The 20115-nt window shown below is 39.9% G+C and overlaps 1 protein-coding gene across 1 annotated transcript in view; it reads right to left on the minus strand.

The window, feature by feature from the left end:
* Positions 1 to 1065: 1065 nt before the first annotated feature.
* The window catches only part of large1 (LARGE xylosyl- and glucuronyltransferase 1), a 107302-nt gene continuing 88252 nt past the window's right edge, over positions 1066 to 20115 (minus strand). The window contains exons 10-16 of the mRNA XM_026326798.1: positions 18353 to 18478; positions 16977 to 17132; positions 11857 to 12020; positions 5165 to 5443; positions 4912 to 5058; positions 3779 to 3974; positions 1066 to 3079 (exon numbers count right to left, since the gene is read on the minus strand). Of these exons, the coding sequence (XP_026182583.1) occupies positions 2882 to 3079; positions 3779 to 3974; positions 4912 to 5058; positions 5165 to 5443; positions 11857 to 12020; positions 16977 to 17132; positions 18353 to 18478 (1266 nt within the window). The 3' untranslated portion in view covers positions 1066 to 2881. The remainder of the gene's footprint in view (positions 3080 to 3778; positions 3975 to 4911; positions 5059 to 5164; positions 5444 to 11856; positions 12021 to 16976; positions 17133 to 18352; positions 18479 to 20115) is intronic.

Below are 20115 nucleotides of genomic sequence, written 5' to 3' on the forward strand. Positions count from 1 at the left end.
GGCTATCGCTATGGGTCATATGTGCCTGCACACTGAAGAGAAATTCATTTACGCCCACCTGGGGTGGGCCCCCCTCTACAGCTATCCCTTAAAAGTCAGACACCAGGGAGCTGGGAAATTGGGTGCTCCACTCTGTTGCTGTCAATTGTTTTCATATTCAGGTCAACCCACTGTTCCTCCAGCCTCAAATATATTCAATTCAATTCAATTCATTTGTATAGCACCAAATCACAATACAAATCATCTCAAGGCACTTTACAAAAACTAAAAACCCAACAAATCCCTTATGAGCAAGCACTTGGTGACAGTGGAGAGGAAAAACTCCTTTTAATGGAAGAAAAAACCTCTAGCAGAACCAGGCTCAGTTTGGGCGGCCATCTGCCTCGACCGGTTGGGGTGAGTGGATAGAGGAGAGAGAAAAGAACAGCAACAATAAACAACAAATAGACACTGCAGGTTGGTGGGGCCAGTAACTGCACATCAACAATATACAGCTCCAGGACCAGGGACACCTGCAGAAGGTACAGAGAGAGAACACCGAGAGAGGGAGAGAGCACAAACTAGGGAAGAGAGACAGAGCACAAGGTTAGTGACATTCAGTGGTGGACTATACATGTGAGGAGGCAGGAGATGAGAAGAGGGGAAGGGAAGGGAGCGGAGGGTTCGGGTAGGGGAGCTCAGTGCACCGATGATTCTCGGGTAATCTAGGCCTATAGCAGCAGAACAAAGGGATGATTCAGGGTTACCTGAAGCCAGCCCCAACTATACGCTTTGTCAAAAAGGAAGGTTTTAAGTCTAGCCTCAGAAATGAGTGCAGCTACCTAAAGCGGCTGTGAAACAGCAAGCTGTGGTTCAGTGTCCTGCCTAAAGCCAAGTTGACATGTAGACTGGAGAAACCAGGGATCGAACTGACAACCCTATAGATAGGAGACAGTCCTCAGTATTTAATTTCATATTTCATTTGACGATAACACAGATTATTTCTGGACAGTTATTTTCTTAGTTCCAGAGACACAAAAATACATCTATACACTCACAAGGAAATGATGAAACACAGAGGCAACGAAGTGTTTAGACTCTGCTTTTATTCAGGTAGCAGTCAGCAGCACTGGTATCAGTTAGCACTGCCCTACTCCCACACTGCAGCTCCTCCCCCACCCATCTCACACACACACACACACACACACACACACACAAAGGGAAAAATTTCCTAGGGACTTGCCCTAACCTAACAATAACCATAACCACTACTTGCCTAACCCTAAGCCTCACCCCAACATTAATCTGATCCTAACCTTTCACCAACTTTACACCAAGTCATTAACATAAAGCTGATTTACATGGTGGGGACCAAATGCTGGTCTGCAAGTGGAAGGCCGAGTCCCCACAATGTAAATGTGTGTATGTGGCTTTTGGTTCCCACAGTGTGCATCACCTACACCAGCATACTGAAGGGACAATCAGACACACCACTTATTTACTTATATAACCACACCTGCATGACTACACTCCTGCAGCTTGCTGTAAAGTGACAGAATGCTGTCACTAAACAGAGAGGCCTTTAGTTTCACAACAGTATGTAGTGGTAGTGTACTGTATTTAACTTATTTAGGCCATACAAATGGAAGAGCGGTAGTTTGATGGACTAAACTTCCAAATCAAGGTCCAGTTGCTAGCTCGTTAGAGCTTTCACATGTATTTTAGTTTGTCCAGTTATTAGAGAGATTAATTGGATATTCCTGATTCATGTGACTGAATTGAATCACTTCTTGAAGAGTTTCTTTTGACATGCTTTCTAGCCAGATTTTAAAAATGTTTAAATGCCCCCATCTCTCTTTTTACTCCTCAGTAATCAATATGTGGAAATGTCCTCTACAGGGTCTGTGAGGTGTGATAATGGCTGGTGAAGTAGATTTCAACACACATAATTATAGAAAACAGTGGTCTTAGCTCTGGCACCAGTCTCCCCCACATCCTTTGAAGGATAAATGGATGGATAGACTCCAGTGTCTAGTTTTAATTCTTCACTTTTGCAGCTACAAACAGGCAGATGACCTGATGCACCAGTTTTATTATCACACATACATTGTCACAGGATCATTGGCTGCCATCATAATGTGTTTAAACTAGAGGCCAGAGTGAGAAAGAAAGAAAATATAACTTATAAGTGGTTCCAGACTTCCTGATCTCCCCATATCCACCCGACTATGTGTTGGCTATCCCTGCTCCACCCATCAGGATTGCAAGATTGACTAATTGGTGCTTGGCATTGTGCTGCTCAGTGTGGTGGCCTGGCAGCTTCACATACCAAAAAGACTTACAACAGGTGTGCCTGCAGAGTGTGCTGGCACCAGTTTAAAATACAGGACCGCTGCGCCAGATGCTGTCAGAATGTGTAGTCATAAGAAAATACTGGAAACACTCACTCACTTAGTAGCTCACTCAGGCTAATGTGGAGATACTGTATATCAACCATGTGGACAAGCTTCAGCCATCCATAGACTTCCCTTGTCATATGAGAAAAGAGGATTTAGGAGCTATGCCAAGGTATTGATGTCTGCTTTTCTTTGCCTGCTGTCTGTCAGATGCCACAGCTGGAGCTCAGGGTCCACAAATATTTCATATTTCACAGCATTAACATCCTGGCAGAAGTGTGCTTCTCCTGGATCCTTTTTTTTTTTGTCCACATCAAAGGACAAAATATGGACATAAAGACTCTTGCAGTCCCACACTAAGATTCAAATGTTCTATCAAAGTCTGAGTAAAACTCAAAGTATCCTCATGGCCTCATATGGGAAGTCTGTTAATTGTCCACCCCCTCCCCAGCTGGTGAAGTGTGTCAGTAGTTCATGGTGGAGGGTGTGAGGGTCTGCAGTGGTGGCTAGCTGTTGTTCTCAGCCGTCATGTACTTAAGAGCAGCAAAGCCATAGCGCCGCGACATGTTCTGCTGGAACTCTTCCTTCAGGGTCTTGAGGCAGACCCTGTATTGTTTATTGGAGCGGAACTTCGTGATGTCAAAGCTGGGCGCGTGAGGCATGTGGATCATGTAGGCGTTGGGAAGAACCACAAATTCATACTCCTGTGGAGAAACAAAAGTTAAGATCTTTCAGTGTTGACTGCTGAGTAATATTGTTTAACAGAAACTACACAAGCTGAAAAAAACAATGACATGTTATTGCCTTAGTTATTAAAAACTTTAGCTGAAAAAAATGACCTCTTTACATATTTGTGAGACAGAGAGCTATATTATTATTCATTTGGAGTCGGGTTGTGTCCTGACAAACTGTTGTACCTTAAATTAAATGATATTATCTATTGTGAAGTTCAGATTGAAATTTGGGCCATAGTTGAAAATTTAAAGAACACAATTCAGGTGATCAAAGAGCATCCAGAGTCTGTGGGAAAAAAAGATATTATTTCTGCAGAAGCATAATATAGCAGCATAAAATAAAAACACTGAACCAGAGGCTACATTCCCATTATTTAGAGACTTACTAATACTAATAAAAAAATGTGTAAGTGGTGTAAGGATGTAAAATCCATTCACCCACATGAAACTAGTTCATTCATTTTATCATGATGGTCTGAATTCTCATTTTTATGAAATTAATTTGTTTTCCTAAATCAAAAAATATGAGGTGGACATTTCCTGCTCAAATGTTGGACATCATTGTATATTGCAGACTTTAACATCTACAATTTTTATTTAAAAGAAAAAAATATGTCTTATGTTTTTTAAACATCAACCAGCTGCATGGAACTGAGATGAGTCAGATACCTGTGCATCCAACTCCATGATGTGAGCCACCTTGTTCCAGCCGAAGCCCACAAAGCGACGATCATACTCAGGACTGTCCCTCCTTACCATGACGTAAGGCTCAAAGTCAGCCTCCCACTGCACCCTGTAGGGTGTGGTCGCAGTCCGCCATTTGGCAAAGTTAGTCGGTGCATGGCCTTTAGTCCACACATGATACCTGCCAGGAGAAAAAAGAAACTATTATTGGAAAAAATGTAATTTACACTTTTTAATAGGTGGTGTTTTGGTTACAAATGTGTCTCTCATAAAATCTAGACTGTATTTAAAGCGTCTCTGTTTACCCCACACTGCAGACCAAATCAATTTTGATGGGAAAAACACTGTTATGTCTTTTTCTGTCTGTGCCACCAGAACACCCACCACCAAAATAAAAGAGGTATTTACTGACTTAAAATTCCAGGCAAGCGAAGAAAAGTGAGTGTGACTGAAGGAAGCATGACCACCCGTAAGGGCTATGCACAGAAGAAAAACACCTCTTTTCTCCAACTATACAGAAAAATCTTACCGACATGTTGCTGCATTAAGGCCACAGTGGGTGGTGTGAGAAGGGCTGTGTGTGCACTGCCACACACTGAATAAAGACAGCAATAAAAGCAACTATACGGTAAACCTACCTTTAATCAAGACACATACTTATGCTGGTTACAGAAAGGCTTAATGATTGTGTATTTTGATATATTTTTTAATTTTGTATACTGGATATTTTACATGTTAGTTAAGTTTATTAAGCTACTTAGTGTTTGTCATACATAGTTTTTGTCTAAGTATACCCACCTTTTCACATTAAAATGTAGCATTCCAACGACATAAGTGAACATCATATGGTCAGTGTCCATCATTTAAGGCCTTATAATTTCTTAATTTTATATCACTGTATTGCAAGCTCAGTCCAAGCAACACACTTCCAGTGTGGCCTGAGGATTTAGTTAATTTAAATTATGGTGAGTAATAATTAAAGAGTAACATAATACATGCATCAGTACTAATAATTTGCACAGTCTCTGTTACAGGGGAATGAAACGAACTGCAGCAGTTTTCGGTTGAATGAAAGACTCTAAAACACAAATGGCTAAAGAAACAGAGAAGTGGTTCACCTGAAGGTGAAGAGTGTACCCATGTCCAGCTGAGAGAGCAGCTCAGCCTTAGATTTTGGGTATGACAGGCGATATCGCAGCGTCTCAAAGGCTGGAACTACCAGAGCTTTCTTGGTATGGGCCATGTCTAGCTGCACTACTGATTTCCTAAAAACACACAGTTAACATATAGTTATTACTTCAAGCTACATACAATTTAACCACTTCAAGCTAAAAATAGTAATTAATAATTAACAAGCATATCTCCTTTTACCTGAGATACTCATAGAGGCCATACATGGGCAGGAAGTCAATGTCTGAAAGGAACATGTAGGGTGTGTTGACCTGCTGCATGGCCACATTACGCAGTAGATTGACTGGATAGAACTGTCCCTCTTTGTACACGATGTGATAACCCACATTCCCGCGGCTCATCAGTACCTCGGAGGCCTGAGCGTAGCGCAGGAACTGCTGAGCCTCGGCGTCGGACATGTAGAGCGCCAGGCTGATGGGCCCCTCCCAGTGCTTACAGATGGCCTCCAGCATCTGCAGCCTGCAAAGAGTGCAACATAAGAAGTATACAAAAATTTAAAAAACTTGTTATACATGAAGGTTTTAATGTATAGAACAAAAAAGCCAAAATATAAAAATATGTCCATGGCACATTCAGTTCAATTCAATTAAATTCAATTCAGTTTATTTGTATAGCACCAAATCAAAATACAATCTTCTCAAGGCACTTTACAAAAAACAAAAAAACCCAACTAATCCCTTGTGAGCAAGCACAGAGCGACAGTGGAGAGGAAAAACCCCCTTTAAAAAAAACCTCCAGTAGAACCAGTATTATAAAAAGTAATACATGCAAATCCAGTTATGCAAAATATTTTGTAACGAAGGATACCCGCTAAATCGGACAACCATTTTGAATTTGCCGGTTTTATACACCCAGGGCTACATATCATTATTTGCTCTTGCAGCCACCACCAATACCCGGGAAGGCCTGAAGCACCGAGCTAAAGTGAGGTAGCTGACCCGAGGAGAGCACTCCATTGATGGTGACGCAAGAGAGGAGGGTTCCATGCTAGGTTTAAAGCCCGTGCTAGCTGGCCACTGCTACCGAGCCTTTTGTTAGCTAATGTCATGTGCGGGCTCTGGAAAACAAACTGGATGAGCTTAGAGCCTGGATTACAACACAACGGGAAGTAAGAGAATGCTGCACTCTGATTTTCACCGAGACCTGGCTCTCAGAAAAAGTCCCAGAATCCACTGTTCAGCTACAGACCCACTCCACACCAGGGAGACCGGGCTGCAGCCTCCGGTAAGGCTAAAGGGGGAGGTGTGTGTGTTTGTTTATCAACAACTCGGGGTGCGGAGACATACAGACTGTTTATAAGCACTGTTCGCCAGATGTGGAGCTTCTACTGCTGAAATGCCGTACCTATTATCTACCAAGGGAATTTAATGCTGCGTTTTTGGCCGCTGTTTACATCCCCCCTGCAGGCCAACTCTACAGCACTTGGCAAACGCCTTGACGTCATCAGCAAGCTAAAGACGGGCTGTGTCCGAATGTCTACCCTACTCCCTGTATAGGGATATACAGGGCCCTATGTATGGTCCTATATATCCCTATAGAGGGCCCTATATATGGAACTTGGTTATTGGACATCAATTGAATGTAAAGGTTCAATTGAATGTAAAGGTTCTCTAAGGTGATTGGTACCGTAATAGTAAACAGCGCATTCATACAGTCATCATTACATGAACACTTTCTACTAATTGTTGACTGTTGTAACCTTCAGAAAATGTAGTTGTAATCGTCCTCTGTGCTAAAGACATTGCTGTACATGTAAATGTTACATTGAAAAAGGCTGTGTCTGTTCTCTTAAATAGGGAATACAATTCAGTGTCTGTAGGGAAGACTTTGAGTAACACAAATGACTTTAGCAAATGAGTTTAGCAGAAACTGGATGTTCAAATAAAGGCAAAGCTCACTGCACAAATTTGCTTATAATCCCCATGCTCACTGTTAATAAAAACAGCCAGATTAGCATAGAAAAAGTAGATTGAGGATGTTTAATGGTAAAACCCCTGGATTTTTCAGAAGTACTGTAATGCTCTTTATTAGTGTAAGAGCCATGTATGTTATTTATTTATATAGATGTGAAGTTATTGTTTGGATTAAGTAATTGTTAAATAGTTGTACTTAATTTCATAAAAATATTGAAAACAATGCTGATGTCATTTCCGGCAAGAACTTGGGGGAATTTGTTTCATGCAAGAATAGAGCGCTACAGTTTTTTGACCGTGTAACATTTCCAGTTAATTTTTGTTATTAAACTTGCAGAAAAGGACCTTTGGATGATGCACAAAGGTCTAAACTGCCGCACCATACAGTTAATCATCTCTCAGTGGTGGAAATGGAGCAATTGTTGATTCAACAGTATAATTCAGACTTTCCTGAATGCCACTATGAAGAGAAAGAAGAAATGTCACAGGAGGACAAACAAGTCTTGAGGTCAGTGTAGGAAAACACGAAGTTTGAGAATGGGCATCACTGTATGAAATTGCCTTTGAGAAACTAATCAGTCAAAATGCCAAACAATCGATCTGTTGCTGAACTGCATGCTGCTAACCTGAAAAGGAAGCTACAAAGAAACTCAAGCTTGCTTGAAGACTACAGTAACTTCATGAAGAATATAATAAAGAAAGGATATGCAGTTAAAGTTCCCACAGAACAGCTTGATTGCAACGACAAAAGAGTATGGTACATACCACACCATGGGGTGCCACCCCCAAAAAAAGAAAATAAGAGGGGTCTTTGATTGTACTGCTTCCTTTTAAGGGATGTCTCTAAACAACTAATTGCTACAAGGTCCGAACCTCACAAATACAGTCATCAGTGTGCTCACCGGATCTAGAGAAGAACCAATAGCCATGATGGCAGATGTGGAGTCGATGTTCTATTAAGTGAAGGTTCCTGGGGAAGTTGTGGCCTAATGGATACAGAGTCGGACTTGTAACCCGAAAGTTGCGGGTTTGAGTCTCAAGACCGGCAGCTATTGTCGGTGGGGTGGAGTGAATAGCCAGAGCGCTCTCCAACTTCAATACCAATACCACGACAGAGGTGAGACCCTTGAGCAAGGCATCAAATCCCAAACTGCTCCCTGGGCGCCGCAGCATTGGCTGCCCACTGCTCTGGGTGTGTGTTCATGGTGTGTGTTTACTGCTGTGTGTGTGCACCTTGGATGGGTCACCATACTTGGCCACAAGTCACTTTCACCTTCACCTGAAGTGGAAGCAGATCTGCTTTGCTTTGAATGCACCTACAGAGGAGTATAGAATGATGGTGCATTTATTTGGGGCCACTTTGTCACCTAGCTGTGCCTCTTATGCACTGAGAAAGACAGCAGAAGACAGAAAAAATTTAGCATCTCAAAAGGCTGTTGAAACAGTTCTGTACAATATTTATGAAGATGACTTTGAGATCAGTGTACACGGAAAAAGAAGCAAATGACCTAGTGAAGGACGTTAGAGACTTGTGTTCTGAAGGAGGTTTATGCTTAATAAAGTGGGTAAGCAACAGCAGAAAAGTATTATTGTCTATCCCAGCAGATCACAGTGCTGGTGGAATAAAAGACCTCAACTTGAATCAGTTTTCTCTGCCCATCGAGAGAGCACTCAGCATACAATGGTGCACAGAAAATGACACCTTCACTTACAACATCCAGGTACAGGAGAAGCCATTGAGCAGAAGAGGTATTCTCTCTGTCGTCAATTCAATTTATGACCCTCTTGGCTTTCTGGTGCCACTCATCCTACCAGTCAAACTCCTTTTAAGGGATATGTGTAAACAAGGATATGGATGGGATGAAGTGATTGATGGTAAGCATGCTGATCAGATGGCTAGAAGATTTAAATCACCTCTTAGACTTCAAAATCCAACAGTGTGTAAAACCAGAGAAGTTCAGAAGCACAACAGAAGCACAGCTGCAATTTCTCTGATGCCAGTGAGAGCGATATGGTACAGCAACTTATCTGGTACTTACAAATGAACAAAATCAGAAACATTGTTCTTTGTTAATGGGAAAATCAAGAATTAGCCCACTCAAACAAATTACAATTCCCAGACTTGAACTGATAACAGCAGCAGTAGCTGTCAAATGGACAAAGTACTAAGACAAGAACTTCAAATCCCACTACAGCAGTCTGTTTTCTGACAGCACTACAGTGCTACATTGGGAATGAGAGTGCTTGCTTCAGAACCTTTGTAGCAAACAGTACCTCACTAATACAAGATGCTACTACTCCACTGCAGTGGAGGTTTGTCAAGTCATCACAAAATCCTGCAGTTCAAGCTATTAGAGGTCTTAAAGCAAAGGACTTTGTGTGGGCAGAAACATAGGTTAAAGGGCCCAACTTTCTGTTGAAACCAGAAGAAGAATGGCCACGAAGACCAGGGTAAATGAGTCAAGTTCCAGAATAAGACCTAAAATCAAAAATGAAATCAAAGTCAATGTTCTCAACATCCATGAAGGCAATGATGTTATGAGCAAGTTAACTGATTAGTACTCAGGCTGGTTTCAATTTAAAAGGGTGATGGCATGGATGCTAAGACTCAAAGAAACACTTTTACAATTATGTGAAGCAAGGAAACAGTTCCACTCATCCATTGCACAATCAGCGAAAGACCCAGAAAAACAAGCAGTCCTTTTACAGGATCAAATGCAAAAATACAGATCAACAATGTCATTGAGCCTGGAAGACCTAAATCGAGCAGAAATTCAACTCATTCAGTACAGTTGGAAACAACGCTTCTCAGAAGAAATTGAGGCTTTGAGAAAGAATGTTCCTATTAAGAAAAGAAGTCAACTGTACAAGCTTGACTGTGTGCTTCAGGATGGAATATTAAGAGTGGGTGGTAGGTAACAAAGCAGCCATGCCAGAAGAATCTAAGCATCCTATGATTCTCTCTAAACACTCCAGAATTTCCACTCTTGTTCTAAGTGATATTCATCAACGATATGGGCACTGTGGTCAAAATTACCTGCTATCTATGCTCAGACAAAAATTCTGGATCCCCCAAGCTAACACAGCTATTTGGAAGCTGATATATAAGTGCTCAGTTTGTCACACATTCAGTGGAAGAGTTGAACAAACAACAGTCCAGCTGCTTCCCATCAGGATGGAATATGGGAGCATCAAATCCATACAGTAAAGGAGGATACTTAGCGCTAACAGTCTGTCAACGATGACAGTCTCCACATCATCATGTGCAAGGTGGAACGCATCATTAACAACAGACCAGTAACTAGTGTATCAGACAATCCAAATGATCTTGAGGCTCGCCTAAACATTTACTATTGTTGAAAACTCAACCCAAACTACCACCAGGTCTCTTCAGAAAAGAGGACCAATGTGCTGGAAACAGGTCCAGTATCAGCATATGGGTAGGACTCATGAGTACCTACCTATTCTACAAAAGCGTAGTAAATAGGTAAGACCTAAAAGGGACTTTGAACCAGGCGATGTGGTGTTAGGGGTAGACAGTTCTTACCCACGCCATTCATGGATAATGGGAAGAGTAGTAGAAACCTTGTCAGACTCCAGTGGAGCTGTATGCTGAGTGAAGTTACAAACCAAGACAAATATATCAGAGAGACCTGTAAACAAACTGTTTAATTCAGGAGGCAATATAGGTACGCAGAATAGCTAAGAATCATCAAGAAGAAAGACAAAGGAAATGTGAAAGAACTAAGTTGCTATTTCTTATTTAAAATGTTAAAATTCAATGGCTCTTAATATTTGAATATGTCTATGATAATTGGTTTGTCACCTGCCCAACCAATTAGGGGTCGGATGTGTAAGAGCCATTTATGTTATTTGTTTATTTATATAGATGTGAGATAAGTTATTGTTTGGATTAAGTAATTGTTAAATATTTGTACTTAAATAATTTAGCGTTTCATATAAATATTGAAAACAATGCTGATGTCATTTCCGGCAAGAATTGGGGGCAATTTGTTTCATGCAAGAATAGAGCGCTATAGTTTTTTGACCATGTAACATTTCCAGTTAATTTTTGTTATAAAACTTGCAGAAAAGGAAATGACTGGACCATTGTATGTTATACGAGTTCAATACACGCTCACACAAGCAGAAGCAGCAACAGAAATCAGAAATTGGATGGATTGCTATCACAATTAGCTAAATCTGAAAGCTGATCATTGTATGGCTCATCAGATACTGTGTCTTAGGATGGTGGCCAGTAGCATAGTAGAAAACTGACAGCTTTGTCCCTTGTAAATGACCACTGAAAATTGAAATATAAACATGATTATTTGCCAATTTACACTCTAAACCAGGTTTCTCAGTAGGCTCTTATATGCATGCATGTGCCTGGAAAATGCTGTACATAGGGAAAGTATGAGTGGATGCAAAAAAACTCATTTAACATGTCTGGTAAAAGCACCACTATTAAGAGCAAACTGTGATTAACATAGTCAGAGGTACAAACCAGAACTTCATTTACTGCAGTTGTGATAAACAATGCAATAACTGGTGAATGAGTCCAAGGCATCCCACTAATTTAAAGTGAACCAAGTGTAATCTGTAGCTTATTCTCACTGTGAACAATTTAAACAACACCATTTTGTGTGATTGGATACTTACGAAACAGCTTCTGAGTTGTAGGTGACTTTCCTGTCTTGCTCTTTAGTTTTATTTACAGAGGCTTGTACTTTTGATGTTTTATCAGAACTAGAGAGAACCCACAGGTGTTCATCTTTTGCACTGATTTAACCAACAGTTATTTATTTTTAGTTTTTCTTAGTTTCATGTTCAAGCCTTTGAACTGCTGTCAATGCACATAATTGCATCTTTCAAAAAGGTCTCTCTTTGCATGCAAGGAAAGTGTTAATGTAAGAAATGAGCAAGCTGAGCTCTTTTACTGTTTGTGTAGAAGATTACCTGTCCATAGAGAGCTGGGCGACTAAAGTGACATCAGTATTGTCAGAGCTGGGTTCATAGTCATAGTGGAGGAAATAAAGGTGTGTTCGATGAACAGTGAATCGCTCTCGACGAAACTCGTAGCAAGGATCATCTTCATCTAGTTCTGACAAAGTCTTCTGGAGCTGTATAGAAAAAGGACATAAACCAGAATGTTAACCCTTTATCATAACATTGTCATTTTAATTAAGACCGTAAATTATATCAAAAAGAAAAACATATTTTAATGCCCTCCCCAAACCCTTCAAAACATACATTTTGCAGGACGTATAAGAACAACATGCGATCCTTCAACCATGCTTACAACAGTCGCAATTAATTGCCTGCGCCTATATATATATAATACCGAATTGTTGGGGTCCGCACTGGAGCAGCATGGGTTAAATTTTAAGGCTTTTCTGTGTTCCAGTCTGCCACTGCCTGCCAGACCCAAGACTCCAAACTTACACAAGTCAATTTAGTACCAAGCTATTACAAGGTCATGCAAATAAAATGCAATTTTCCAATTAATTCTCAGCGATTAGCTCTTGTCAACTCTCTGATGAAATGTCACACAAAAGGAGTGACAGGCTTTGCTGAAGACAAGCCTGAAGACTTCTGCACAATATGTTCAAACTGTAAAAGTGATGTGTAATACATCAACCAGTGTATAAATGGATATCAAAATTCTGTTCTTAGGTCTTTCTAACTTGATAGCTAAAACGCAACAAAGCACAGCTGAGTTGTGCTGTGGGGAACAGTGGAAAGAAATGGTTGAAGGGCTGTCAGGACTTGGTGTGTGGAGTTGTGCTGCTTTGAACAGTGTGATTAGTGAGCTGCAGTGAGTGACTGGGCTGCGGTGGCACTGTGGCCCTAAAAGGCAATGTGCTACTAGATCCCTGAGTGATTTCATTAGTCTAATCATCACTATAATGGGATTTAAATCACTGCTCAAACTCTGAAAAATTGAGTGAGCAAACTATTTCCTGAGTTAAGAACACAATAGGACTGACAAAAAAAGTTGGCAAAAAAAGGAGTCTGACACACCATGACGGTACTGTAGAAAGACCTGACCACTGTGACCTTCAGCAGGGTAAGCTGAGGAGGTACGAAGGATCGGCTGCCTGAATGATTAAACAACAGAGAAAAGTATAAACTCTGCTACTAAAGTTACATGTTCTATCAATTCTGAATGGATCTGGTGGAAGGCTGCATGAAAATCCCATTGACAAAGCCTCTAACTAGTAAATCCCATTTCCTCACCAATATCTTTCTAATCTTTTATGTATCTCTGCAACTTCAACACAATCATTTGTATAAATGCAAATAACACCGCACACTTTCAGGCACTCTCTGTTGAAAGGCATTCATGTTATTGCACTTAATTGTAGAAAGGACGTCTGTGTGTCAATATATTTTCTACAGTGAGCTAACCTCAGGTTTACACCAGATATGAGATGTCACTGGAGTAAGTCTTGCTGGAGCATCCATCTGTTCAGTCAACACCAAGACTGACTGACTGAAAAGTAGGGCTGTCACTATCCTTAAAACTAACTGTTCTTTCAGCAGCTGAGCTACTACAGAGCTTAAATAACTGTAGCTGTACAAACAGTCTTCACTAGCATGATTGATAAAGTATTTCAATTAATGAAAATGACATCTGTTATGTGTAGTGGAGGTGAGGGATCGAGAGCAGGACCCAAATGCTGGACACAGTCTTTATTTTGGGCAGAAACAGGCTCAGGTACCACTGAGAGCTCTCTCAGCACTAACTCCACCACTCGGCATGGAAGCAAAACTAAAAACAAAACTCTACCCTTCACTGATTTTGTAAAACTTATTGGTAAAATGATGCTGAAGTTAGAGCTGCCAGGAAGGAGGCCTAGAGGAATACCAAAGAGGAGGTTCTTGGATGTAGTGAAGGAGGACATGAGGATAGTTGGTGTGGGTGAGGAGGATACAGAGGTTAGGGTAAAATGGAGGCAGATGATTCGCTGTGGCGACCCCTGAAGGGATCAGCCTAAAGGAGGAGAAGAAGAAGAAAACCCTTCACTGACTCTGGCATGACCTGAACAAACATTAATCCCTCACCGAGAAACAAACAAAACAGGGAAGTATTTATACAGTGGCTCAACTGAACACAGGTGAAACCCATTACTAAAAAACAGAAAGCTACCTGAAACTAAATAGGCAAAACCAGAAAACAGGCACCAAAATAAAAGTCTGTAACCGGACCATAACACATGTATGCTCATAGCTCTAGCAGTTGTTCTTGCAGTTAATGGAAGTATAAAAATAAAAAAAACTAACTAAAAGATTTTTTCCGCTACCTCAATAATATGCAGATTTTATGCAGCAAAGCACACCAAAAAAATCTAATCAGGCTAAACGCTCCACATTTACTACCAGTGGTAAATATTTCGGTTTGGCGTCAGAAAACATTATTTTACACTGAGATTACACCGACTAAGGTGTCAAATGATATGTCTGTTACTGTGAACCATAAAGTCTTTCTTGACAGACTGGAACGATGGGTGGGATTACCAGGTACAGTCCTCAGTTGGTTCAGATCATATCTCTAGGGCAGGGGCTACACTGTTTCTATCAGCGATTGTAAATCTAAGTGGATCACAGTGACACATGGAGTCCCCCCAGGGTTCAATTCTTGGACTGTAGAGCCCCATATTACTGAGTAATATATAAATTAACAGTAGCACTTTAAAATCTATTTTGTAGGTAACTTGTAGGCAGGATAAAGATTTAAGAACACACATGATGTGTTCTTTTCTCCTGGTTCATGCTCTGAATGAGCAGCCTTTTTGGGAAGACCAGACAATAAAATGTGGAAGTCATAAATGAGACCTCCAAGTCTTGCTGTTTATTTGAGATGATAAATTGTTCATTTACATATGACCACAACGTGCCTGCTAAAGTTTAGATCTGAGTGAAGATTCTGACACATTCTATAATATGTCTTAAATAGGCAAATCTAGCAGACCTCAACAGGGCGAAGCTGCTTTCAGCTGCTATACTGCATGCAGGCAAACTTCTTGAAGAACTTAAACATGCCCCAACTCCAGGACTTCTCAAATCCAACCTGAATACTCTTCTGTTTGCTGTGCCTTTGATTGATTGATTAAAAGTATTAAGAAGTTACAAGAATATCTGGAAAACAGGTATTAATATTATACAGGAAAGTACAGGATTGCGGGCCATAAACTGTCAAGCTTTTAGCTTGTTGACAACTTCCACCAGGACTGAAACAAAGTCGTACTGAACTACTGCATGGTTTCACATGAAATTTTGGGCAGGCTGCTATGGTCCAAGAGAATGAATTTAATTTGATAGGATTCAGTAATATTTTGACTTTTATGTACTGTCTAAACTTTAATTCAACAAATCCTTTCATGTATTTACAAATACGTGCAGCACAAATGACATATGTGTTTGCTTGTGCCTTGTTTTTAGTACCAATCTGCAAATCATGCAAACTGCATAAAACAGAGGGATTTCCCTGGCTATTATATAATGGGCATACATCTTGATTCTAAGAAGAAGAAATGCTAAGAAGGTGCATGACATCTACACTGTAGCAGTGTCCCCTCAACACAGTTACAAGTACTGCAAATCCCAATTGTATTAACTGCTCTTTTGCCTACAGTAGCTCTGCATCCTGGCAGTAAAACTGGAAAGCTCGCAGAAAATGTGTGGGACCTAGATTGTGTGGAAATAGAACCATGAACAGCATGCTTCACTAGGGGAACAGCACTGAAACAAAGTGCATTACATACACATCTAACTTGTAGAAATAATACATCAGTTGAAACAAAACACTGGTATAATTGATAATCCATAATCCATAACCATAAAACGAATTTCAGTTAAAGATAACTGAGATTTCAAAAAAGCTATCCTGACCAGAAAATGTATGAACATACCAGTTTTGAGTGCAGATGGGGAGTAAAACAGTCTGCAAATCAGCAAAGATAAGCAGTGCAGCTTTCTCTTTGTACAATTAAGAAAAAAATATGTTAATGGAAGCACTTGTATTTTGTAGTCACACTGGAGACCACAATATGCAATCACAAAGTGACACAGAGCAATTTTGTTGATAAATGCCTAAGTGACAAGGAATGCGTGGTGGGCAGGCATGATGTGTTTGTGTCAGTCATCCTTGTAATCACATTCTTCCATTCTCTTGCAGTCACAGTATGATAGGCAGCGGCATTGAGAGAGTCTATAGTTCACCTCATTAACTCCTCCTACCAAGATGGAAAAGAAACATCTGGTCTCACAACACAGTCGCTGGCTAAGACTTTTTCAGTTGTATTCTCTTGTTATCAGATTTATTCTTTTGTCTGATATAATCTCCATATTACTCAAATATTTTACATGAAAATTTTGATGGGCTAGAACAGTGAGCATAAATGTAAAGTAGCCATCTTATAAACTCTGCTGTATATAAATTAGCTGCCCACACTTGACTGCTTATAAAGAAATATGAGTCATGGAGAGCCTGGGCAGAGGAATGCAGACATTCAGGACATTAGCTTTCATTATTGACGTGACATTTAGACAGCCAGGGTTTAACATAGCATAAGATGTCTTTTTGAGAATCCCTAAATCCCACTTGATATCAAAGGTTTTATGTCACCTCTAGACATACAAGACATGTTGTTAAACATAAGGTCTGACAAACAGAATCAAAATCTCTGCAAATAAACAAAAGCTTATGCTTCTATAAAATGTCCTGTTGTTGATGCAATATCTAAACTAGTAAGCTCTTAGATCATGTGATAGCATGAACCTGCTGTTTGGTTTAGTTTTCAGCTGTCAGACTCTACTGACTGTCACAATATCTGGCCTTAAATACAAAACACATTGATAATATAAAATGTACATATTGGTTTAATTACAGACAAAACATACTTACTCCTTGACATTAGGTTATTATTTTTAAGATAACAACTTGGTATTTGGGTATGCCAACGCACCAACCAAATTCTAAAGTAGTAGTAGTATTGAAAAGTTTATTGCAAAGTTGTCGTCATATAATGTCATCATAAGAAGCACAACCAGATCACAGAAACAGTTCCACGTACATTCTCACTGTTGTGGTCAGCCTCACTCGGACAGCCAAACAGCTCTCGCCGCAGCAGGTTGCCATCATACTCAAGAAAGGTTAGATAGAGATTGCGAAAAAACTCCACATGCTTGTTCTTCACTCGCAGCTTCTTAGGAGAGTTCCAGTGAATCACCTGTTCAGAAGAACCGCAGAGAATAGACCAGTGAAAAAGGTTACCGTATCTTGTTGTCATGCTCACATTATTTTGTTACAATGCACGGACCATCATGGACACTGTTATTCAGTGGTCTCTACTGACATTGCAGTATCCATTGTGTTTGTGCACAAAAAATGTATTTACTAATCAACTCTTCATTTATTTTAATTATACTTTGAAGATGTTTTTGCTTCAGCACACACTATTACATTTTTATTTACTTTTACAGTTATTCTTGCTTTCTATTGTAAGATTGCAAGAAGTGGGCAGCTTTTCATATTACATATAAAAAGTAAACTTCAAAATGTTCAACGAGTGAACATTCAATCAATGGTGTGCTACTAGTAACTGCTATTTATATAAACCAATTTTCATATTATACTCATATTACACACAGGTTCCAGCTTACGTGATCTTTTCGATGATTCTACTGCAATATTTCAGCAGAAGGCAGCAGTTTTCTTGAGCAAATTTAGCCTCTTGTATTTTGTATCCCTTGGTAATAAAAGTGGTTTACATGAAAAATGGATTAAAAGGTGGTCCAGTAACTGTTAATGCAGGAAAATTAAGTGACTGCATCTACCAATTAATAACATATTTTAGCTATTGGTGTTCTGTCATTGTTCATCATGTTGGCTTGGGTAGACATGTGACAGCAACATCCATCCATAAGCACTTAGCCTCTAATATTTGTATATCAATTTGTTTTAAAAGAACCAGAATGCTTGCTTTATTCTGAGATGCAACACTTATAAGACCAATAAAAAAGACATCCAGAAATTATGGAATATTATTTGCACTAACCCTGTACAGATGGCTGCCTGTTTGAGAGCCTCATCACTGCTAGTTTAGGGTCTTTAAAGGGTCATGAAAAACAAGTGAAATTTGATTTTTGTTTATCATTGGGCATGAAGCCTGATCCAACAATATATTTGAAATTTTACATTGCTTATATCTGCACATGCTTTATACCTTCACACCTCCTGAGACCTAGTAAATAAAGGTCAAGGTCAAAAAGCAGAGAGAGTTCTTATTAAAGTAGAACCAAATGCACATCACTTGTATGCACATCACTTTTCAGTCAGTCAGTCTTGGTGTTGACTGAACAGATGGATGCTACAACAACACTTACTCCAGTGACATCTCATATCTGGTGTAAACTTGAGTTATTGAGTATGCACACAGTGGGTTCTTACCTTAAGGTCTGAAACATCTTTGTAGCACTGCTCGGAGCGAGTGTGGTCGGACAGCTGGACGTTCCAGAAGCAGGGCAGCTGGTGCACCAGGAATGGGTTCTGTTTGATCACAGCATTGAAGATGTCCTATGCACACATACACACACTTCAGGCTGAGCCTGAAGCTTTGCCATACATCTCATCATCTCTCCTACAACCTCTTTATTTGATGGCCACATGAAGCCATATTTAATCTTACCCTGAGTTCTGCATGCATTTATGACTCCAGAGAAATGATTTGTTGTTTTGTTTTAATACATAAAAATTAAACAAGAATATGAGAAATGACAAATGAATCAGGTGCCAAAATTAACACTGCTGGGCACATATTGGTGAATGGTTTTATTTTCCCCAAGTGTGGCCAAGTATTTCACTATTTAATAACACTGACAACGTGAGACTGTAAGATGCTATAAGAGTATCACTGTGCCACTAAAACAGGAGATGACAGCAAACTGATATAAACACTAAATGTATAAAGAGAGGCTAAATAAGGTAGGAAACATGAATTTGTCAGAAGGAAAAAGGTTCAGTTTTATTACAACTTGGGTCTTATTTTTCTGTTTTGGGCATCATAATGCATATACACAAAGCCCTTTTAATGAGGATCTACACATTGTCTTTAATTCCAAACACAGAGCAGAAAACTCTATATGAAAAGAGAAGGCGGAGGGCTAAACCATCACTGACTAAAACTTTGAAAGGTTTGTTTTATGTGAGTGCAATCAAAGAGACCATGGATGAATGAAAAAAACTCCAAAGTCCAAAGTCTCCATGGCCACAACTTACAAAATATAGATATCCAATATGTGTTGTGCGTCACTTTAGTTACATAAGATAAAATTCATCCTCAAGGGAATTTCAGGACATTTCCTCAAACAATCAGCCAGACAGATTTGGTATGTTTGGGATCTTAGTTAGAATTTAAAATGGATTTGATACATGTAATACAGAGTGGTAGCAATAGGAAGAATCCTCACCCCATTGATTGCTTCACCTTAAATAAAAACACAGAAAATCTCCACAGATGTTACAGCTGGGCCCTGTGATGGACTGGTGACCTGTCCAGGTGACCTGTCCAGGGTGTACCCCTGCATTCCACCCGAAAGGGAGCTGGGATAGGCTCCAGCAGATTCTAATGACCCTGGTTAAGGAATATGTGGGTATAGATAATGGATGGATGGATGTTACAGCTGTGGGGCCAGTTTAACCAGACTGACTCTTCCCTGTCTTGTTAGTGTTTTGTATGTCTCCAGGTGTTCAAGCTTTAACTCTTAATTTATGTGTAGTCCCACATGTAAAATAAAATACTTAAAATAGCTTTGAGGAAATATACTTTGATTACATGGGGGAGACTTTTTAAGCTTTTTAAGACAAGAGTCTCAGTGACAGATTCCAGCTTCCTAATGGGAGACATAAAAACTCTATCGCGATATAATGAATGCTGAGATAAAGAGGGCTGCAGCAGCTCATATGGCAGAAAGCAGATGGAGCACTAAAACGAAGCCCCATTCATTTTCCAAACTGCATACCTTGCAGGACCTTATTTAATGAAGGTTTAATTAAAATCTCATAAACGTACCTTTCATCTAGATGAGCTCTTAGTAGCCCTAAGATAATGGAGAGAGCCTTCACCAAGGTCTTAGTGTATGCCCTTACTGTGTTAGATAAGGAGCGCCACACAGACCTATTTAATGACCTTCATGATGAATGCATTAGAACAG

This window comes from Mastacembelus armatus, chromosome 23 (genome assembly GCF_900324485.2).
Source record: "Mastacembelus armatus chromosome 23, fMasArm1.2, whole genome shotgun sequence".
NCBI lineage: Eukaryota > Metazoa > Chordata > Actinopteri > Synbranchiformes > Mastacembelidae > Mastacembelus > Mastacembelus armatus.